The sequence below is a fragment of the Lichenostomus cassidix genome, chromosome 2, assembly GCF_008360975.1.
Source record: "Lichenostomus cassidix isolate B80296 chromosome 2, HeHo_3.0, whole genome shotgun sequence".
NCBI classification, from domain to species: domain Eukaryota; kingdom Metazoa; phylum Chordata; class Aves; order Passeriformes; family Meliphagidae; genus Lichenostomus; species Lichenostomus cassidix.
Genome location: NC_139482.1, coordinates 148315149 through 148338650, shown reverse-complemented (window position 1 = coordinate 148338650; position 23502 = coordinate 148315149). Strand labels below are relative to the sequence as shown.

Sequence of the window (23502 nt, the reverse complement as noted above, 5' to 3'; positions counted from 1 at the left end):
CAGGTGATAAAAGCGTCGCTTCCTTGCCTGGCGCGTCGGAGCAGCCAGCGCCTTCAAACGTTCCCCTTTCTCCAGGGAATTTGCATTTCCCTAAAGGCAGCACCGGATTTATGCAAAAATCTAGATGAAAGAAAGGCAAAGCCAAAGCATGCTCCTGAGTAAGCTTTCCTGGCCACTTCCTGAACAGTCAGACACTCTCTTTGCAACCTTTTGGCATTTTGGGGAGAAGCAATGCTGACTGCAGGCTCTCCCAGCCCCAAAAACACTGTGTGATGACCACTTCACCTCCATGTTGTCCCAAGAGGGATATCAGCCTGGAAAGGTGCTTTAACATTGCAACATCTTGGTGTTGGATTTTCTTTTCCTGGGTGCACCTTTCCATGGGATGTGGCATCTGTCCCCTCTTGCTGTGGTGTTCAGCTGATGTTTCTGCTCTAGACAGGATGGATTTCCCCCTCATCCTCCCATTCCCCTGAGGATATGGTCCTTTTCCTTTGGTGATCTCCAAAATCACCTGGGCAGCCAGCTGGCTGTGCTGCATGACCTTCTCCTTGCTTTCCCTGGAAAAGAATGGGAAGAGCACCAAGTGTCATCATCCCACAGTGGCTCTGACACGAGCTTTTTGCTCATGCAAATCATTGCAATTTCCCTTCCTGATATACCGGGGCGTTTGCTGGCTTTTGCAAAGCCACTGCTGGAAATCCTTCCTGTGAATGACAGGAACAGGATTGGATGACTCTTCATCCTCTGTTTTCAAAGACAGTTCATTTAAGTTCAAGAAGCATCAGGATCTGTATAGTTTGCTATCCTTTTTTAGCTGGTTTCACCTCAAACAGTGGCTGGAAGCAGCCTTGGCGTGCCAGAGCATCTCGGTGTGACAAGTGAGGATGTGATTTAAAATATGCTTGTCTGGAGCTGCAGCAGCTGCTCTCTGCTTCTGGTGTGCAGCCCAGAAAGGTTCAGGCTTGATGGTAATTGGGGAGCCCATTTTTGTGGTCCAAGACCACATCCAAAGCTGCAGCATTATAGGACTACAGTCCTAAGGGATTTTTCGTCCCATTTTCCCAATTCTCAGAGTGTCCTGTTCCAGCAACGTTTTCTTAATGCCTTGGTTAAATTTGAATCCAATTTGAACCTCACTTCATGAAAAGGCAGGTGGGGAGCTGGGTAAGAGCTGATGTGGAGAACTCAAGGAATGGTCATGGTGACACCCAGCCACCCTGACCACCAGAATCATGGAATGGTTTGGGATGGAAAGTACCTTTAAAGATTATTTAGTTTCAACTGTACTGCCATGGCCAGGAACCCCTTCCATTACACCAGTTGCTGAAGGCTCCATCCAGCCTGGCCTTGAACACTTCCAGGGATGGGGCAGCCACAGCTTCTGGTGCCTGTTCCAGTGTGTCACCACTCCCATCATAACAAATTTCCTCCTTATGTTTGATATCAACCTGGCCTCTTTCAATTTAAAGCTGTTGCTTTTTGTACTACCCCTACAGGCCCATGTAAAAGGCTTTTTCCATCTTTTTTTTTTCTTTTTTTTTTCCCACAACCTCCCTTTAATTCACTGAAAGGCTGCAGTGAGGTCCCCCTGACCACCAATTCCTGAGCTGGAGAAAGAGCCACAGCCACATCCTCACCTTTTTATGCCCATCTGAGCCCAGCTGCAAGGTGCATTTCCAAGGGGCTTTGAGTTTCAGAAGTTCTGTAGCTGGGAAAAGGCCACTGGGAAATGACTCAGCCTCACCCAGGGAGGTTCAAGTTGGATATCAGGAAGAATTTTTTCACTGAAGGAGCAATTCAGCATTGGAATGGGCTGCTCAAGGAAGTGGTGGACACCATCCCTACAGTATTCAAAAATGAGCAGACATGGCACTCAGGAATGTGGTTTGGTGGGCAGGATGGGACTTGGTTGAAGGCTGGATTTGATGATCTTGGAGATCTTTTCCAGTCTGAGTGATTCTCCAATTCTGTGTTTCTAGTTTGCAGACTCTGAGCAATCTGAGCTCTGCACTGCCTTAATCTCCTTCCTCCAAAGTGATGCTCAATCCTCCCTCCTCCTTTCAGTTTAGTCTCCCACCTCCCATGTGGACAGGGTGTGAATCAGGCTGAGCACATTGGGCAGTGCCTTCCACACCAGGCAGGCTCTGCAGAGACATTGACGTCCCACCAGCGAGAACAGCTGCGACTTTCAGCATTTCATGCCCTTTGATCTTTTATTTGGAAGAACACCACCTTTATTTACTCTGCAAGCTCCCACGGGTGGGGGACAGCTCTTGGCACAGCGCTGGGGTTTTGCGCAAGGGCGGCACGAGCAAAGGATTTTGTCCCTGTTGCTGGGGGTGGCTGGGTCCAGGAGGAAAGTAGAAGGGTGCAGGAGGGAAGGAGAGGGTGCAGGGGAGCACGAGAGTGTGCAGGATCAGGCCATGCTGTAGCCATGCATCCAAAACTGGCAGCTTGGAGGTACCCACTTCTGTCCCTAGAGTTGTGTCAACGCGTTGCTTTTGTAGAGCGCTGGTCCTGTGGCAACTAAGGAGCTCTGCTGTGGCTTTTTGCTGGAGCTAAGGAGTTTTCAGGAAGAGGGTTTTAGGGAAAACTGTCTCTGCAGAACCTGGGTTTAGTGGGAGGAGCCAGGAGCCTGGTGTGCTGTGGGGTCTTGATAACACTGCCAGACCTTGCTGCATCCCACCCAGGAGCAGGCTATTTTCCCATTTCTTCACTTGCTCCATGGCTTTTAATTATCCTGGCTGACACTCACCATGTTTCCCCCGGGATCTCTCTGTATGGTTAATAGCCCTGAGGGGACACTTCTCCCCTCTATCTCTGTCCTGTCCTGCTGGGAAAGGGACATCCCTGGAGGGGCTCTTTCAAGGGGCAGTTTTTGTTAAAGTGACAGTGCTCATGGCTGGTGAGGATGAGGAGGAGGCAACCCAGGGTTTTCCATGCAGCACTGTCCCCATGCACTGGTGGCTACTTTCTGAAGTTCTTTGGTGTCCACCATGAAGGAGAGGGCAGGTGGTGCTGCCACCCCCCAGCCTCCTGTCATGACATGTGAGACCCTCTCTCCATGAGGTGAAATTTGTAAACCAAATAGTGCAGAGCAAAAGCAAGATGGTTTTGGAGGACAACCCCTGACAGCACAGGGTCTAGATGGTGGGGGAAGCTCAGTGACCCACAAACACCACCTAAACCTGGTGCCATTGACTTGGAAGAGCTGCATTTCTCCAGAGCTTGGCTTCTCTGAACAATGCTGACCATAACTTGATGCCACCAGCAATCTTTCCATGGGACACATCGCAGGCAGAGCATGTTCTGTCCTGTGTTGCATTCCCAGCATGTCACAGAGCACTATTTCAACATTGCCTGCAGGTCAAAATCCACCCTTTGAGTAGGTTTGAGTCCCCTGGAGCCCCCTTCATCATCAGCAAACTTCCATCAAAGCCACCACAGCCTGTCTGGGTTGGGGGTTGTGCAAGAGGCACCAGTGACGCAGACAGGGCTCTGGTGGCCTTGGGTCAGGGCTGCTGGTGACCTGACAAGGAGGTAAGAGCAGGTAATGTAGGGACAATTTCCCATCAGAATCCCAAGCACCAGAACCACCAAGCAGGGACATGGCAAATAGCAAAGTTCAGGTCTGGTGGGACACAGGCTCTAACTGCACTTCTAAGGGGAGGTCATGACAGCCCCTCCATGCCCTTCCCAGGACTGTGCTGCTGTTTCTCATGTTTACCCCAAAAAAGGCATCATTCTACACCCCCACCTCCAAATTTTGCCACCTGCCACAAGTATTAAATTCACTCAAAATACTGCGAGAAACCACAAGAAAAGCTGGGCAGATGTTCAGCTGCACCAGAGTTTCAGGGTGAGAGAGACACGTGGCAGTGGCACTTTTTTGGGGGGGACCACTGGGGTCAGTTTGCCCCCCGTATGTGTTTTGGGGTGAGGATGCTCCTTCGGGATTCATTTCTTTCTAAAGATACTCTTGGACAAGGCTTGAAGCCTGGAAATGCCCAATCACACACAGCATTGCTTTTTTCCCCCTGATTCTTCTGGCCAAAAGAAATCCCTGAAGGATAGGGGGAGCTGGCCCCCAGGATTTGGGGTGCCTGACTTCCCTGTGCATCGGGAGCGTGGGGATTGTCCGTCCCCAAACGACCGAGCCTTTCACCCCTCCCCGAAAAACCCTCTAGGGCACACCCTCTGCAGATCTGGGAGGCAGCCAGCCTCAAGCCTGTTAGTACTTTTCCCCGTGGAGTTGGCCTCTCTTCCTCCCCCCTCTTTTTCTTTTTTTGTTTTTTTTTTTTTTCTCCTTTCCCTTCAAATCCAAGCCAGGAAAAGCCTCTGACGTTGCCTCCACGGCTGCAAGCTCCTCGTGGCTGCTGGGGGAAGGCGGTGGCAGGGATATCCCGGATCATAAAACCAGGATCTCGCTGCAAGCAGGGCCACTTCTGGCTACCTGTGAGTTATCCACTGCTGGGGACAGGGTGGGAGGGAAGGATGGGGACTGCGTTCAGCTGGGGGAGGTTCCTTTTCCCTGCCATGCAGAAGGTTTAGTGCTTTTATGTGGTTTTTATGATCCTCTGGTGGCTGGCTCTCTTGTGGTACAAGAGGGAGTTAGGTTAAATAAAAAGCTGTCCATGGAGACCTCAAATTCAAGTTGCTTGGGGGCTGCATGTGAAGGAAAAAGCTGAAACTCCATCTAAAGGGCTGTTGAAAGGGTGCTTGAAGCATCTTATTTCCTCCAGAGCATTGCCCCACAAGCTCTGGACAGGAGAGGCAGCCCTGACACTAGTGGCATCACAGGAATCCCAGTGTCAGCACAGGGTCCATGTCCAGTCGGGGTTGTGAATCTGGGTGAGAGGGAAAAACAACTCCCAAAGGACCTTTATAGACACTTTCCACACTGTGCCTCAGCCTCTCTTCAAAGACAAAAGGTGTAAATACAAGATAAGAAAGAGTTGATCATGTTACCAGTGCCTCCGGTGCATTCCCAGCTTGCACAGTGCTGGGAAGACTGTGCTCTTCTTTTTATCTGGCTGGCTGGCTCGCTGCCTCAGCTTCCCCATTCCTCCCTCTTTCCTGGTGTTCTGAGTGCCTCCTGCTTGCAAATCTCCATACCAGCATCATGCTGGCACCTTTCCCTGCTCTCTAAATACTACCAAACTCCTTAAGTCCAACTGGAGATATAAAATCAGGGGCTGTGCAGCTCTCTTTGTTAAAATTTTATGTTAGCCAGAATTCAGTGCACACCAAAAAGGATGTGAGGAAAGATGCATGACCTGGTTTATCTTGCAGGTGTGTTTTTGTGGGCTGCCAAGAGCTCCCCATTGCTCATCCTCTGCACCTGTGTGTTTTTAATCCTCCTTGTTGCGTTTTGCTCAGAAAACATATGCAGGAAGAGAAACAACCCAAAAAATAAACCCTTGGAGGAAAAACCCCACAATGCTTCCCTGGGAGATCTGGCAGCAAATACCCCACAGCCACCATGGTACTCAGCATGGCTTTTCCAGGACATCCCATCTGCTCTGTCCAGCTCTGCACCTGGAGCAGGACGTGCTGGTGGCTGCTTACACCTCTCCCCACAGATGCTCCTGCTGGGCGTTTTGTTTCCGTCGCTCTCCTCCCGGACCTTTCCTGTTTCCTTCCGTGCAGATGCAACTGGAGGAAATCTCAGAGCATTGGCTTTCCTCTGGCTGTGTCCCAGCTGCAGTCATGGACTGGGGACAGCACTGTGGCTCAGTATGTCCTGGGACCTGTCCTCCCTGGCAGTGATGGCAATGGTGACAGTGATGGTGCTGCTCATGCTGAGGGAACCCAGTGGTGACAGTGGTAGTGTTGCTCATAGTGGTGGCAGTGGTGACACTGGTGGCAATGGTTGGAGTGGTGACAGTGGTGGTGATGGCAGTGATGCTCCTCGTATTGATAGTAATGGTGACACTGGTGGCAGTGATGGTGCTGGTGGCAGTGGTGGTGCTGGTGGCAGTGGTCATTGCAGTAGCGGTGCTGGTGGCAATGGTGACAGTGGTGGTGCTGCTGATTCTGGTTGCAGTGATGGTGGTGGCAGTGGTGACACTGGTGGCAGTGGTGATGCTGGTACTGATCTCATGTGTGCCAAAACTTCTGCATGGTGATAACTGGGAGTACTCAGAAACTTGGATTCAGTTTTCATGGTGATGGAGGTGCTTGTTGGGAGCAGGGAGAGCAGGAGTTGATCAGCCTTAAGGGGAAAGGGCTGCTCAGTGTCTTGCTACATGGCTGAAAGCAGGAGAGAGGTCGAGGAAGTGTGACACAGCTGGGTGTTTTGTTGGGTTTCTCTGAAGGTGAACTTTGAACAGGAGATGTGCTCACTCTGAGATAGCTATATTTATATACGGGTGAGATACAGATTGTTTGGGTGAGTAAGAGCCTTTGTTCTGAGTCCCACTGCTAAAACCCACATGGAGCGACAGTTTGGCTCTGCAAAGCTTCCTTTTCCTTCACCTTGGGAGTTGCTGTGTTTAGGAAAACCTGACTCCATCTGTGTCCCCTTTGCTGGGTACCAGCAGCACAGCCATCAGGTCAGGCGTCTGCTCGCTGCTCCAACCAAGCTCTTCCATTAACTGGGTGAAGATCTGACCTTTATTTTCCATCAGGTTGCCATGAGGAAGATCAGCCTCATCCCTCTGTTGCAGGCTTTGTCCATGGACAGCTTGGATGAGACCAAGGCACTTGTAATGGTGTTGCCACACTGCAAAGGAATATTTTGGAGAGCCCTGTGATGCCCTCTGCTTTGGGGTGTAAGACAAGAAGATGATGGCTCAGTGGTCCCCATCCCCCAGAGCAGCATCCTTCATTGCTCTCTTGCCACACCGGTGTGTGTTCATCCTGGATCCTCACGGGGCTCTTGGCTGCAAAATTCTTGTGGAAGAACCAGAAACTCCCATAGTCATGGTGAAAAACAAATATAGAATTACTAAAGTTGAATTAGAATTACTAAAGATCTCTGAGATCATGGAGTCCAACCATTAACCCATCACTGCTAGGTCTACAACTAAACCATGTGCCACATCCAGGCCTCTTTTGAATACTTTCAGGGATGGTGATTCCACCTCTTCCCCTGTTTCAATGTCTGACCACCCTTTCTGTGAAGAAATTTCTCCTAATACGCAATCTAAACCTCCTCTGGTGCAACTTGAAGCTGTTTCATCTTGTCTTGTCTCTTTGTTACTTGGGACAAGAGACCAACCCCACCTGGCTATGATCTCCTTTCACTGGGCTTTCCCAAGATGGGTTTGATCCTGACAGGCCAGTGCTGCACTGCTGAGCATCCTCATCCAGGACTTGCTCACTGTGTCCTCACATGCTTCCTTTAGATGCCCTGGAGCGCTCAAATCAGAAGGATTTATATTCCACTTGGCAGGTTATTAATATTAGTTGAAATTCTCTTTTCCACATTGTTCTGCCACACTTAATATGGAGATCAGCATCGTAGCCTGAAACGCCGGGGATGACTTGTGATTGAATATCCATTAGGGATTTATGGGCTTCGGGGCTGAATTGCTGGGATGTGCAATTGCCAAAATACTTGAAACGCTTCCACTGGAGAGGAGACCTTGTGGGAAAGGAGCACTCGCTGTTCTCGTAGGCAGGCAGTTCCCACTGAGCCTCCCTTACTGGCAGTGAGCACACCCAAGCCAATAAAAAATGCTATGGGATCTGGAGCACCAATGGAGCATGAACTGTGTGTCGGATGATGACAGGGGGCAGCGCAGGCATTGGTGCTGGCAGCAGCTCCTTGTCCCACGGGGCTGCTCAGCGGGTGGGATTTAATCCAGGACACGGGTAAACATGGGCACAGTTCGTATTAATGTCCCTGGCAGCCAGTTAAAACGAGGTATGAGGTTGTTTGGAGGGAGAAAAGTAATTTTTTTCTGCTTTGCCTTGTGTGCCTCTGGTGCTGGTGCATCAAATCTGATGGGAGAGATGGCATTAAACATGCTGGAAGCCTGAAGAGGAAAGGCATAAAAAGTAAAAGCAAAAGATCCTCAAGCCCTTTGTTTCTGAGAAACTGGGTTTGCAAGAGGATGGTTTGGGGCAATTCCTACTTTGTATCAGCTCTTCCCTTTGAGCAGGCAGGTGGACCTGCCCATCCCTCCTACCTCCCATCCCTTTGGAGGGTTTTAACCTCTCTTTTCCTTAAAATGAAGAAGATGAACCTTGCTGAGGGGATTGTCAGCCGGTTTTCCTTGGGAAATATTCACTCACTGTGTTGCTGGCTCTTTTTGTGGTTGTGCTGGCCAGCAGCTCAGCAGCTGGACATGCAGGAGCTACACAGCCAAAAACAGCCCAAAATTACCCTCCAGAAATACCACACTGGTAGTTACCTAGTCATGGTGAGATTGTCTCAGGGAGAAGCAGACCCCACAAACAAAGTGATGGGTGGGATCATCACTGAAAAAGCATGGTGAACACTGTTGGGAGAGCAGGTTTCCCAGCCTAATTTGCAGGATCATTGCAAGCTTTGAGCAAAAATTCCAGCTGCTGTGGTCCAGGTGGGGAGGGTCAGGTACCCTAGGGGGTTCAGCATTGTCTGTGGGCCAAGCTGCTCTGAACCACACATAAAATGCTGTGGTGAAGCAGCTCCCACCTCACTCCCATCCCTCAGCCAAGCTTCCAGCCTCCATCAACTGCTAAAATTTTATTTTCTCAATGGGGACAGGAAAGTTTTCCCCCGTGAATGTCCCACTCATCCTCTGCAGCCCAGGCTGAGTTTGAACTTTTCAGAACATCCTTGCAGGGCTCTGGGGTAGCATTAGCCTAGTTTCTGTAGGGAAAAAAAAGTCAGGAGTGATGGAACATGGTTGATGGGAAAAGTCCATGATTTTAGCAGCTAAGCTGGGCACTTTGAGCAGAGCAGCTCTGCTTCCCCTGACACCTCAACTGGCTTTTTTCCCATTGCTATTTAACTTTTTCATTCCTGGGTACCACTGGAGAAGCAGCAGCTGTTGAGCAGGTTGTGAATGATGCTCAGGCCTGGAAGAGCCCATTGTGAGCACCCAGGTGCTGTGATGAGCTGCTCAGTGCTCAGCTCATCTCCCTGCTCCCACTTTGTCTCATTGCATCAGGGTGAAACTATCCAGAGGGGAAAGTTTCTGGCTGCTGTGAGGAGAGGCAAGGGGGTGCCTGCTGGCCTGGCTCGGGTTACTTATGTGCTTATGGTCTATTTTGAGGCTCTGGCCATGCGGCATTAAGCAGCCGCTGACCTGGGGGAAGGACCAGCTTCAAAACAAGAGTCCAGTGGGGAACAACCTGGGCAGGCACCAGGGTTTCCCTCAGCTCCAACTGGGGCTGGTAGAGCCCTTGCCTCCCTGCTGGGCCCATCATCTCTTGGATTTGGGCATTTCCACAGCGGGAATTGATTTCCTTTTTTAATTCTTCTCATTGCCATCCTTGAAAGCAAAGACGCCGCGGGATGAGGGACTGAGATCTGTTACCAGGAGCGATGTGCCGGTGGTGTGGGAATGTGGATGAGCAGGCAGGAAGACAAATCCATCACTAACACTGGCAAAACCACACACACGCGACCCCCTCCTCGGCTCCCCCCTCCCCAAGAAAGCTCATTTGCAGGCAGCTTAGTTCTCCTAAGAGCATTAGAGGTGCATTTGGTGGCCATGAGCCCAGCGCCGGGAGCATGTGGCCGATTAGCAGCAGCGGCAGCTGGTTTCGGGCACGGCATGCATTTGGGGTGGAGAGACTCAGCATGCTTTTTGGGGACACAAAGGTGAGGTCTGGAGGGTCTGAAGGGGTGTTGGGGGGGTCAGCTGATGTGGATTGGGTGCTTAAATCCACCGGCAGGTGCAGGTGTTGGGTGGCAGATGGGAGCAAGCCCTTCCCTTCCATGTGTTTTTCCCTTCTGCAGGTGAAATGTGAGTTACCCCTCTGGCTTTCCAGTGCCGTTTCAGTTCTCCAGATGATATTTCAGTTTTAGCTTTAAATGCCACCTCGCTTTCTAATCTGTGGCCTCCTGTGAAGATGAGCATGGTCAGGGATGCTCATATGGGGTGTATTGGGTGGTGGTGCCTTCAGGGCAGGGGCTTCCTTGGGGAGGAGAACACTCTCATCACCGCGTTTCTCATCACCACTTTCCCTCCCCTGCAGCCTTGCTCTCCGCTGGGATTTATGGATGTGCTGAGAAGCAGCTGTGAGCCCCACAGCCCCCAGCAGCTCACCCTGTGAAGCAACCCCCGGCCGCCTCTCCTCGCCTCGCCCAGCATCCCAACCCTCCGACTCAACCATTCAAGGCTCCCGTGCATGGATCGCCCCAGCGAGGCGCCGCTGCCCGACGCCGCCGACGCCGCCCCGTAGGCTCCCGGCCCCCCGTGCCGCCCCCAAGTACTCCACATACCCCGATGGGGTAACGTGACGGGGGTCACCCTCCCGCCACCACCACCCCCCATATGCAGAGGCCTTTCTAGAGCGCCCGGGAGCGCGCGTCACCGGAGGCGGCAGCCGCTCGCCGTCGCACACACGCAGAGGACGCCAACACTACAGCAAAGGGATTTCTTTTTTTTTTTAATTATTATTATTATTATTATTATCGTTAATATTATTTTTTTCCCCCATCTGGCTTGTTTTTCCCCTCAGGGGGCTTGTGGTGTGTCAAGGAAGCCAGCGCGCTCCCAGGAGTTGGGATTATTTGCACAACGTCTGTATATTGAATTCTCGATCCTGTTTTATTTTTATTTTTGAAGCGCAGAGGTGTTGTCGGGTTTTTGGTTGTTTTGGTTTATTTTTTTTTTTTGCCCCTCCACGCCACACTTTTCTTGGGTTTTTCCCACCACCACTGTCAGCACCACCTCGCCCTCCCACTGTCCCACCATGGCCCGGATGAACCGCCCTGCGCCCGTGGAGGTCTGCTACAAAAACATGAGGTTCCTCATCACCCACAACCCCACCAATGCCACACTCAACACCTTCTTGGAGGTAAGGAGGGGAGGCTGGAAGGCTGGAGGGCCCAGTTGCATCTTTTGGGGCTAAAAGCTGATGTAGCTGAGAGGGCAGCACATCCTCTTTGGAACCACGGCCCCTGATGGCATCCTGGGGCAGTGGGTCCAATCATTGCCAGCTTTTTGGGATGGGATGATTTTCAGGACTCCAAGTGTGATGTTTGGGCACAGAAGAGATGGAGCAGAGTTTCCCTGTTCCTGTTGCATCCCCTGCCAGCTCCACTAGCACGTCATGTCACAGAGCTCTGGAGTGATGCACATGGGTGAACAAAACCTGCTCTGCACCTCCCAGCACCTCAATAGCAACTTTTCATCCAAATATCCCAGCATATTTCCAATGCCCAGAGTGTGTTGGGTGGTGCTGGAGACCTCGGTGTTGCAAGAGCCAGCACTGGCAGCAGCTGTGTGAGTGCCACTGGCTCAGGGGGACAGGAACGTGGCTGTGATTTGGGGACAGCCACCCCATACCGTGCACGCTGTGCGCAAAGCGATGGCGACCGCACCAGTGCGAAGGCTGAAAAATTCCCCTTTCCTTCAGCCTCTTAGACTTCTGGCTGGGCTGCTGGGCATGTGGGGGGCTCACCACGGTCTGGTGAGCACACATGGGGAACAAAGGAGGTGGATCATTGGCGGGGATGATCTCATGGTGCCTGGCGAGGCTGGTGCACCGGGCACGTAATCCGGGGGCAATCCTCGCGCTGGGCAACGAGCCATGCTGGAAGCATCCCAAGTCCCACGCCTGAGCCTGCAGCATGTTGGAGTGATGATGGGATACAGCAGCGAGGTGGAGAAGGAGCCCCTGAGCCATCTGTGAGATGCTGAGCTCAGTTGGTGGGGCATGCTACAACTCCCCCCCAGCTGCCTCTGTGCATTTCTGCATCAGGAGTGTGACCTCACCAGGCACAAATTTCTCCTTCAGAGGACTTGCACCCATGTCAGGGATGTTTCTTTGCCTGGGGAGTAAAATCCCTGCTGATGTGGCTGTCAGGGCTTAAAAATAAATGGCCCCATTGGCACTCATGACTCTGAGGAGTCAAGAAGATGCTGGTTAAAAATTCTGCTGTGGCCACGTGGCTTTGGTGTCCTGGGATTTCATGTTTCCTTGTGCCTGCGAGCCTGGATGGACGGTGGGGGGTTTGCTCGAGTGTCCAGAGATGGGGCACAGCACTGTTTTAAGGACCATGGTGTTCCACATGGCTTGTGGAACAGGGCTTGGATGTGTTGGGGTTAAATGGGGTGCATCTGGCAGAATCTGTTCAGACCCCTCCTTCTCCTTCCCTCCCCAGGACCTGAAGAAATACGGTGCCACCACGGTGGTGCGAGTGTGTGAAGTGACCTATGACAAGACCCCCCTGGAGAAGGACGGCATCACTGTCATGGTAGGAGAGCAGCAGGATGGGCACCTGCAGGGCTGCCCCAACACCACCCTGAAATATCTCATCTCTTGGGGCTGTTGAACAGCCTGGTAGCCCAACACGGGAGCAGAGTTGGAAGCCCAGCTGAGCTGAGCTGAGCTGAGGCTGGTGCTTTAAAAAGAGAAGTGCTGCCCACGCAGCCGAAACTGTGACTCACCCGGCTGAGTCGGCAGCTGCCTTCCCTGCCTGTTGCTCAGGCTTTAAACCATCCAGGGATGAGAGCGCCTGATCCCACGTGGAAGATGCGCGTGGTTCCCATTACCCCCAGCGTTATCTTATCCTGGGGGGTGGTGGGAGGGTTTTTTTTCTCTTCCAGCAGCCGGCTGGTGCAGCTGGGGGGGATGAAAGGGAGCAGGCAGCAAGCTGGGAAAGGCAGAGCAGGCAGCTGCCTGGGCTGTATCTTGGCTGATAAGTAATTGGAGATGATGTCAGGCATGATAGCCCTGCCAGGGAGTTCAGCTCCAGCTGGGAAGTGAGGCTCTGCTCATTATTTAGGGAAGGGTTTGGAAGTGCCTCGTGGCTCCTAGGGTGGTCCTGTGTGTGTAGGACCTTTTTATGTAGCTCTGTCTGCATAATGCATATCCTAGAGAGAGAGAAGGCTGTATCCTAGATCCTCAGGGGTAGAGGTGGATAATCCTGTGGCTCTCTAGATGCAGATCCTCCAGATGCAGATACAGATATAGATGCAATATGTGTCTCTACAGAATACGTCTTGGAAAGATAGCTGTATCCTACATATAGAATCCATATGTTGGAGATCATATGTGCTCACTTACACACCAAATTCTGCCTTTTACCCCATTTCTAACTGGAGCACTCCAGTCTGAGTATCTATATCTAGGATATATGTACCTCTTTACATCTCTCTTATGTGGAGAGATATATATCTAGGCTATGTTTTATATAGGGAGATAGAAAAACTATGTTAGACACTGTATAGAAACTAAATAGCTTCTACATCAAAGCTTCCATAACCATACAGAAACTATATAAGGTAAATCATAAAGAGATATATCTGTAATGGAGGTATCTATAAAAAGATGTGTCTATGCAGATACAGAAACATCCCTATATAATTATATCAAATACATCTATATATATATATTTTATATGTATCATGGTGTATATTTGGTATATACATTTTTGGTATATTTTTTAATACATATCTTGATACATATTTGACAAAAATATGTCTTGGTGCACAAATCTCATGAGGAGCAGCTGAGGGTGTTTAGCCTGGAGAAGAGGAGGCTCAGGGAAGATCTTATCCTCTCTACATCTCTCTGAAAGGAAGCTGTAGCCAGGTGGGGGTTGGTCTCTTCTCACAGGTAACAAGCAACAGGACAGGAGGGAATGACCTCCACTTGCTCCAGGGGAGGTTTAGATTGGATATCAGGAAAAATTTCTTCACTGAAAGGGTTGTCAAGCATTGGAACAGACTGCCTAGGGAAGTGGTGGAGTCACCATCCCTGGAGGGATTTAAAAGAGGTGTAGAGGTGTGACCTGGGGACATGGTTTAGTGGTGGTCTTGGCACTGCTGGGTTAATGGTTGGGCTTGATGATCTTACAGGGCTTTTCCAATCTAAATGATTCTATGATTCTACATATAGACTATATATAGGCCTGGAGAAGAGAAGGCTCTGATGAGACCTTAGAACCTCTTCCAGTCCCTAAAGGGGCCACAGGAGAGCTGCAGAGGACTATTTACACAGGCATGTAGTGATAAAACAAGGGGGAATGGCTTTAATCTGGCAGAGGGCAGGTTTAGATGAGACATAAGGAATAAGGTTTTTATAAGAGTGGTGAGACACTGGCACAGGTTGTCCAGAGAAGTTTTAGCTGCCCCATCCCTGGAAGTGTTCAAGGCCACGCTGGATATGACTTTGTGCAGCCTGGGATAGTAGATGTCCCTGCCTGTGACAGGGGATTGGACTAGGTGGTATTTGAAGGTCCCTTCCAACCCAAGCCATTCCATCATGGGATGATTCTGTGATGTGCTGTGTCATCCCTGGTGTGAGCCCCTGACCTGCACTCATGGCTGCAGGGAGGAGATGGCCTTGCAGGACAGGCACAGGGGGGGCAGGGGGTGCTGCTCAAGCACCAAAAATGCCCTCAAGCCCAGTGTGTTCCTTTCCTATCAAATCCCAACAGAAATCACACCACCTGTTCAAACACTGAAGTGAAGCAGCTTATTTTGCCATCTCACACCAGGGATGACTCCAGCACAGCAGCTTAGTGACTCACTGCTCAAAATCTAGGATTAGGGCCTGGTGCCTCCCACACTTTGGGGCTCACCAAGCCACATCCCCTCCAAGTGATGCTGCCCTGCCTGTTCCCCTCTCCCACTGCTGCATTGCCCATGCCAAATCTATTTTGGGAGAGAAATCCCCACTTTGGGACACTTAGCCCTCATAACTGAGCCCAGGGCCAAGGGGTACCTAATGCAGAACCCATTCAACCCACTTCCTGATCATGCTCCAATTTTGTGTCCATGAAGTTTGAGGATGAAGCTTAGAAAAGGATGGGATTTTTTTCTTTGTTCCTTAATAGCCTTTCCTGAAGGATGATATTTAAAGGGCCCCATCTGGAGTGATCTCCCTCCCGTTGATTCTGTCTAGGACTGTGTTAGAGGATCCCCAGACCATTTTTTTGGGACTTGTGTGTTCCCCTTCCCCTCCATGTGTAGCAGGAAGCTGAATTTCTGAGACTGAAATTTCTGAGGTTGAAATCTGAGATTTCAACCATCTTCAAGCCGCCTTTGCTCAAATTCCCTACAATGTGCTCCCAAGTGCTGGAATTAGACAGGAGCTGGCAGGGGAAAGGATGGCATCAGCCCAAAGCTCAGTGAGGTCATCTGGATGGGGAGGGGGCAGGGGGTGGCCATCCTGGTCTGCACAGGCAGGAGATCATGAGGACCATGTTGTAGGTCCTGCAGGTGCTCCTGAAGGCTGAACCTGTCCATAGGAGATGGAAAGACCCCAGGCCTAGACTTGTATGGCTTCAAACCCTGAGCAAAAGAAGCCAGGGCATTCCTGTAAGCTGGATGATGCCACAAAACCCTCAGTATCCCCACAGAGCTGTGCTGTGAGCCCAATTCTGGCACTCACACACTCCTCACTGCCAAGACCCCAAACACCATCACCCTGAGTAAAAAACAACCCCTGAGAGTTCTCCCCTGGAGTCTTGACAGTGTTTCTCTCTTCCCAACCTTGCAGGATTGGCCATTTGATGATGGAGCACCTCCTCCCAGCAAGATTGTGGAAGATTGGCTCAACCTGTTGAAGACCAAGTTCTGCGAGGACCCTGGTTGCTGCGTGGCTGTGCACTGTGTGGCTGGCCTGGGGCGGTGAGTCTGAGCCCAGCACCCCAACTGCCACCCCTCTGTGAATGCAGGAGAGCGAAAACCGTGCCAGCACTCCTCCTTCCCTTCACCAGTCCCCCTCTGAGCAGGGTTTTGTCCCAGCTGCCACCCCCTTGTGAAGGCAGGAGAGGGACACCCCCTGTGCTCCTCCTTCCCTTTCCCAGCTCTACTTGGCGCAGCGTTTTGTGAAACCTTAGTGGGAATAGGTGCTGATAGGGGGATCTGTTACCTGAGCTTCTCCTTGAACTTTAAATGATGAATATCAGCCTCTGGGCTGTATGAGTGGGGAGTGACAGCCACTGCTTTTGCCTTTCAGCGCTCCTGTCCTTGTCGCGCTGGCCTTGATCGAGAGTGGGATGAAGTATGAAGATGCCATCCAGTTCATCCGACAGTAAGTGGAGCAGTGTTTTTGTGTCAGGGCAGAAAGTCCCTCTCTGAGGGAATGAAGAGATCTGGCATGTCCCAGGGGTTTTTTTGTGATGCCAGGGGGTTGCTTTTCTCTCCTTTGGGAGAGGGAATTGGAGGTGCTGGCATGGAGCACCCTGTGCCTTTGCAGCAGGGCTGCAGGAGGCTGGGGCAGCAGCTGGCAGCATCTCCGAGGGGCTTTTTTTAGTCACTTCACCTCTGCCCCACATGTTTCCTCCCCAGCTCTCCATGTCCTGAGATTTCCAGGGTGGGTGAGTGAGGAAAGCCTCTGGAGTCAGTGCCTGTCTCCATCCATGGAGGGTGCACTTAGCTTCAGCCTCCAAAATCCCTTCCTGCTTCAGGCAGGGGGACTCAGCACCCTGACAGGAGTGGTTTGGAGTGGGGGGATCTCATTCCACACCTCTGACTGCTCTGGCCCTTCTCTGTCCCCTCAGGAAGCGCAGAGGAGCCATCAACAGCAAGCAGCTGACGTACTTGGAAAAATACCGACCAAAGCAGAGACTCCGATTTAAGGACCCTCATAACCACAAGAACAAATGCTGCATCATGTAACCTCAATGACCTCTTGCCAAAATCCGTGCACAGACCCCCCGGGCACTCGCACACATCCCACCCCCTCACCTCCTCACCCAGCCCTGTGCTCCCCACGCACCTCTCTGCCAGGGCTGGGCTGGGGGCATGGAGCTTCTCCAGTGTGTTCCAGCACTCACAGCACACTCATCTTGCTGGAAACCCCAAAAATAGCTGCTGTCTCCAGCTGCACCCCCGAGGAGGGGAGGCAGCACTGCCCTTTAACTCTTGGTGTTAGCAGGCAATGAGCTCCTGTGACCATTCATCATCACCATCTTCTTCCTCCCTTTCTCCTCCCGTTGCACTGAGAGGGGTGGGCAAAGGGTGCTTAGTTTGGGTGATGCAGGCAGGGCTGTGCCAGCTGAGAAGGGATGGGGTGCAGGAGGGTCAGAGCACCCCCAGAAAAACCTTTCCCCACCTCTTCCCCATAAATAAGGGCTGCAGCAGCGGGGATGGAGGTGGGGATGCCACAGTGGTTTCGGGGGAAGGTGGTGATAACTGGGAGAGGTGACAGGAGCTCTTCGCTCAGTGCTGGCTTTGTGACCACGGGAAGGGCTGAGCTAAGACCCACAGCACCATTCCCTTTCTCCTGGGCCCTCTGTCACCTCACCACCTTCCTGTTGCCTCGATGGGATGCTGCAGATGGGGCTCCTTGGAGACTTGCTGCAGTGGAGGCAGAGCTGCTGGGAACCTCGGGGACCACGGCAGGCTTTGAGGCACTCAGCTTTGCTGGGATGCTGGGTCAGCCCTGAGTCCCCCCAAAATGTGGGGTGCTCTTATTTATAGCTTCTAAATTCAGTGCCCAGGTGGTGAGTCCTCTGCTGTCGTGTCCCCATCCCTGAGCTGTGGCACAAACCCCAGTTCTGGCTGCAGTGCCCTGGAGACACAGTGTGCCTTTCAAGGCACATCCATGTCCTCCACTACTGCCTTTGCTGGCTGAGGGGCTGGGCTGCAGCTCACCTAGGGGATTTTGGGTGTTCCTGGCAAGAGCACATCACCTAATTTTGCACCTGCCTTTTCCTTATCTGTACTGAGGCGCCTGGCACCCCCAGCACACGCCCTGGTGGGGTGAGCTCAGAGCTGCCCCTGCGCTGGGACATTAAACATCTCTCAACTTTCTGCCTTTGAACGCTTGCAGCAGCTGGAGCAGTGGGCACGTAGGGGGTGTGGGGGTGTTTTTTCTTTTAACAAGGATAAAAAGAAATTTGCTAATTAAAGGAAAAAAAAAACTTTAAAAAAATACCCTGTTTGTCTTCCGCACATCCTCTGGCCTTTCTTTCTCCCATCACTGCCCAGCAGAGCCCATGGTCACCCAGAGTGGGTCACAGCTGGCTGCCATCTGCTGTCACCAGGACACACATGTGGCCCAGGGGATGCTCCAGGTGTCCTTTGGACTCAGTGCTGCTCACCCCTCAGCTGCATAGGGTCACAGTTGTTGGGACGAGGGTTTGTCATCCACCTCTTGGGGTTTTAGGCTGCCCACCTTGAGATGCTTTCAGTGCCCTGTGTTGGGTATCTCCAAAGGTTTCTGTGCCTTCCAAAACGTAGATGTCCAGAGACATTTGCTTCAGGGGGTTCATCCCTTGGGACAGGTGGTGAGGAAGGCTAGTTAGACATGTTCAGTACCTGTAGGAGGGTAAGGGACAGCTTTGTACCACTACATGGGTGGGCAGAGGAGATGTTTGGAGCTGTTTCCAGCACTTCTTCTGTCCCTATGTGGGCCAGCCCCACTGCAAGGCAGGGATGGCCATCCTTTGGGAAAAGCTGTGGCCCTGGAGTTGTCATACCACACACCCTGGGCTGTCCAAGCCTCCACAGTGTGGGACAGCCCTCAGTCCCTTGGGTTTCTCCTGCCCTATCCTAGGCTTCTGGTTTCCATGACTGATGGAGAAGGCAGCAGTGGTCAGAGGGTCTGTGTTGGTTGGGAATAGTGTGGAACTGAGCTGATAAAACTGACCCTGTATTAGAGCACTCTGCTGGGTGGATCACCATCTCCTTCCTGCTTGGGTCTGTCCTCCTGCTGCTAAAACAGGTGCTGCTTCATCCCCAGGGACATAGGAGGTGGCTCAGCATTGTGGTGGTGACAGCCCCAATCCCTCCTAGCCAGGAGGCCTCATGATCTCATGCCCTTCCTTGTGGGAACTGTTGCTCTATAGGCTTGAAGATGTTTCTGTCCTGGCAAGATGAGTTTTCCTCACCCATGCTCATGGCAGCATCACTGCCCAGGGCAAGTGGTCCTGGGATTCAGCATGATGCCTTTGAGCTGGAGTCAGGCTGGGGACAGAGGGCTTTGAATTCAGCCTCCTTTGGCCACTCCTGAGCAAGAGTTCACTCAGCCTGGGGGGCTGGTTTGGGGGGAACATGACGGGGACAGGCTTCGCTTGATGTAGCATCAACCCAATCACCTTAACAATAGGGAGCTTCTGGTATAAAAGCAGTCCTTGACAGGCCATGTGGCCAAATCCTCTGGCTGACAGAGTGGCATCTTGATATTCTTCAGTTTATGAGTCACTGAAAAAAAAAAAAAAAAAAACCAACAAATCATGCTGCTTTAATTGTCCTAATTTTTTTTTTCATGGATATCTCCCCCCTAACCCTAAAATGTGCTGCTTCCATGGGAAGGACATCTTGGCAGCCCAGGAGCTGCAGCCCTTGCATGGAGGGCTGCCTTCAAGGTTTCTCTGGGTTTGACTCCCAAGTATTTGGGATTTTTTTGCTATGGACTCAGGCTCCTTCCTCTGAGGTACCTGCTGCTCAATGTTTTGGCCTAGAGAGGGTTACAGAAGCAACAGGCTGGGGAAACTGAGGTGTCTTCCAAGGGGGATTTGTGTTAGGAATCTCAAAGAGCTCAAGGCAGAAGTCTTGAGACAGTTGGGCAAGAGGGAAAGTTGAAGCTCAGGAGACACAGCACCAGAGCGAGGCCTAAGCAGTCAAGGGCTTATGGTTTGGGCTGGTCTTGGGGTCCTCTCCTTGTGCACTAATCCTTGTTTCACCTCAGATGCCAAGATGAAAGGAGAGCAGTAAAAATACGATGTATTTGCCAATGCTCTCACTGCTCCAATTGTTTCCATCGTGTCCTGGCAGGTGTTACAGGGAACAGACAGCCCCATGGCTTTGTTTACAAACCAACCACCTCATCCTGCCCTCTTCTCCACAAGCAAAGGCTCAAACTGGGTTCTATGATTTCTCACCCCTATCCATCTCCTCACCCTCCATGGAAAGCCACCATCCTTCCACTGTTTGCAGGGACAAGGCTCCAAATTGGTGCAAGAACTTTGGAGGCCCAAGGGATGGCAAAGCAGAGATGCCCCAAGCATCAAACCAAGAGCCTGTAGCCTTTTCCAGGAGTCAGTCATGGCTGAGCCTCGTGTGAGGGAATAAATCTGAGCAGGAATTCGTAGCTGTGTCCTCTCACCAGTGGCACACGTCACACGTATGCCCTCATATATCCCTCTGGTCTTTGTTTTCCAGTCAGATGGAGCACGTGGAGGGGGTGGGATGATAGGAAGGCAGGAAATGTGGCTGTCACAAATGTCGAGCTCTTCATTTAAGAAAGTCCTGGTGACGCACATTTAAAGACAGCATTTGTAGATTCACATTACGAGTCTTGCAGTAAGGCTGACACTGTGGTGCTTGGGCTGGGAGCTTCAGAGGTTTATGAGGAACAGATTTCCCGAGAAAGCAGAGTCTGGCTCTATTCACAACAGAACGAGTCGTTTCCTTTTTTTTTTTCACTGGGTTTGTTTGGTTTTTATTAGTCCCAGCGGGAAAGCGCACAGGGAGATTTCGTGACTTCCATGCAGTTTCCAAGGTCTTGTATCTTATTTGCTGCCAGCACGCTGGGTAGGTGCAGCTTGGCGGGTGGGTTTGGATGGGATTCTGTCTGGTGGGAGACAAATGTGGCTCTTTGAGACTTTCTTGGCACACTGGGGGGGTCCTGGGCCAGGCTCTTGCAGACATTCCCAGGGAGGGGGCGTTCCGCTGCTTCCCTTCAGACGGTGATCTCCCAATGAACTCTCCACTTCCCTGCTGTTCCTTTCTGTGCAACAAAGCACTGCATATTTTCCTTTTTAACCCCCTGGGTGACCATAGTAGTATGTAGATTAAGCCCATATGACTTTTTTTTTTTTAATTGGTTTTTGTTGGGTTTTTTTTTGGTCTGAGCCATAGCTAAATTATTGTACCCAATGCTTTTTGTAACAGACAGCATCACTTTGAATATGCAGATGAGGTATAGGATCTTGACACTTTATAACCTTTTTAAAAAGAAACTTGTCTGTTTACTTAATGTCTTGTGTAAAAAGGAAAAAAAAAATGTATGCCTTCAGTAATCACTTTTTTGTTTGTTTTTTTTGAGTTTTATGAAATTACGGTGGTTACACTCCAGCATCGAAATAAAAAGCGTTCACTGTTTTGTACATCCCTGTGTGCCTGGTGCTGGTAATGGGAGTTATCAGGATGTGGGAGGCAAAGGCAGAGCTGAACTCTGGCCAAGGGTGGAAGTGCACAGGGGGAGTTATTCAGGCTAGAAAAGAGAGCATCAGGAAGAGCTTAGAGCACCTTCCAGTGCTGCAAGAGAGCTGGAGAGAGACGTTTTCAAGGGTCTGGAGTGCCAGGACAAGAGGGAATGGCTTCAAACTGGCAGAGGGTGAGTTGAGATTGCTTATTGGGAAGGAATTCTTCCCTGTGAGGATGGTGAGGCCCTGGCACAGGTTGCCCAGAGAAACTGTGGCTGCCCCATCCCTGGAAGTGTTGAAGACCAGGTTGAATGGGACTTGGAACAGCTTGATCTAGGGGAAGGTGTCCCTGCCCATTGTGGGGCAGTTGGAACTCGATGATCTTGAAGGTTCCTTCCAACCCAAACCATTCTGTGATTTTATATCCAGTAGAGCATGGCTAACCGTGATTGAACACCCTGGAATACACCCAGAGGAGACATCACACACACCCCACCTGATCTGCTCATGAAATCAGTTGAGTTTTTAACTCTGCTCCCCATGACCAAAGAAGGCAAAGACCAGATTGTCCATGGAGGCTGCGGAGTTGGAGTTTGCATAAACAAGCTGGTAAGCAAGGAAAGGTGACACAAAATTTTGTGAGCTCCCAAGTAATTACACAGTTGTGTGGAAGGGAGGGGAGGAAACTCCCCTTGTGCTGCTGTAGGCTCAGGAAGGCTTTTAAGCCTGATGCCAGCTTGGAAGAAGATAGAGGTGAAGCAGGGTGGTGTGGCCAGAGCTGTCCTTGGATTCCCCCAGCACTTCCCAAGCACTCAGCACGGCAGATCCTTATCTCCTGCAGGCTTTGAACCGCAGCTGCAAGGGGCACTGCCTCCTCCTTGTGCAAGAACCAACTGGGCCTTCAATCAGCCTAATTGCTGCCTCTCCTCTCAACCAGGAGGGCCAGGGGGACTGCTGAACACAGCATGTGTGCTGGAGAAACACCCACCTGCCCTCCTGCCTGTACATGCTGGCTCCTACCTGCTGCATTCCTCTTTGCTCTCTGTCACCCAAAAATGTGCACCCCTTTGCAGGCCAGATCCCAGCTCTCTGTGTTAGGCTCCATGCACAAGTTCCTGCCCTCCCTAAGAGGAGTACTATGAAAGTTCATTAGGGGTTTCTGGAAAAGTCTGAGTTGGCCACTCACAGGGATCTGCCCAGAGAAGCTGTGGATGTCTCATCCCTGGAAGTGTTCAAGGCCAGGCTGGACAGGGCTTGGAGCAACCTGGTTGGGTGAAAGGCGTCCCTTCCCATGGTGGGGTCAGGGGTAGAACTGCATGATGCTTAAGGTCCCTTCCAACTCAAATAATTCTCTGATTATATTCTGTGATTCTCTGATCTCTTCCCAACTGGTGCCATGTCCCACAGTGCCTTAACCCGTTCTCAGCAGAGGATGTTGATACCTGCAAGCCCCAACACAGCCCCATATTACAGTACCTTCAGTCCTGGTGTGAGATCCACACCAGCTCAAGGTGGATGTCCACAGCTTGGTTTCATCCCTTTCCAGTCAGCAGAGATCAAGGGAAAACACTGTAGATTCAGGAGAGACTGATCTCAGAGTGTCACAGACACTTTCAGAGCTCCACCACCACAGAGGGACCCCCAGAACTCTCAGCTCACACAGACATCCATGCTGGAGGCACCCAAAGCTTTGGGAGATGACCCATTGCTCACAGCTCCCCCTGACCATGTTCCTAACCCACCTCAGCAAGCCAGCTCTCTGCAGAGTAAGGAGGCAAAGGCTGCAGGGTCTTCAGTAAAGTCTAGACCAGCCACAGTCCAGGCTAATAAGGTTGGATTATAAAATGTTTTCTGAGAGCTGCCTTGGTACATTCTGAACCATGACGAAACCTTTGATTATTTCGGACTGCTGCTGGCTGCCATGGCCAACACTGGCTCTTCCCAGGCACAGCACAGCTCTCACCACTGCTCCTATCAACCTGCTTGGGATCAGCCCTTTTGCAACACCTCCACCTGAGGACATCCTGCTGCCTGAAAGGGTCTTCCCACTTCCCTCAGTGCCCAGGGAATCTTGCACCATCAGCTGGGCAGGGTGAAGGTCTCAGCTTCCCCCAGGGGACCCCATGGGTATGGGCAGGAGGTACTGGAGGGTGGGAGGTGCTACCCTGCTTGAGCTGCAGTATCTGGAAACTCCCATGCTCGTAGGGATGAAAATGTAGGGCAGCTCTTGGGTTGGGAAGAAAATTAAAATGTTTGCAACAAATATAGCTGAAAAGTCAAGTGGGGAA

The 23502-nt window shown here is 51.3% G+C and overlaps 1 protein-coding gene across 2 annotated transcripts in view; it reads left to right on the top strand.

The window, feature by feature from the left end:
• The window catches only part of PTP4A3 (protein tyrosine phosphatase 4A3), a 42225-nt gene extending 21050 nt beyond the window's left edge, over nucleotides 1-21175 (top strand). The window contains exons 1-6 of one of the 2 annotated variants that reach the window (XM_085053672.1): nucleotides 4330-4458; nucleotides 10138-10962; nucleotides 12272-12364; nucleotides 15616-15746; nucleotides 16078-16152; nucleotides 16622-21175. In XM_085053672.1, the coding sequence (XP_084909798.1) occupies nucleotides 10858-10962; nucleotides 12272-12364; nucleotides 15616-15746; nucleotides 16078-16152; nucleotides 16622-16739 (522 nt within the window). In that variant the 5' untranslated portion in view covers nucleotides 4330-4458; nucleotides 10138-10857 and the 3' untranslated portion in view covers nucleotides 16740-21175. Of the gene's footprint in view, nucleotides 1-4329; nucleotides 4459-10137; nucleotides 10963-12271; nucleotides 12365-15615; nucleotides 15747-16077; nucleotides 16153-16621 lie in introns of those variants that run through there. The other variant, XM_085053671.1, reaches the window with a different exon arrangement.
• Nucleotides 21176-23502: the final 2327 nt, after the last annotated feature.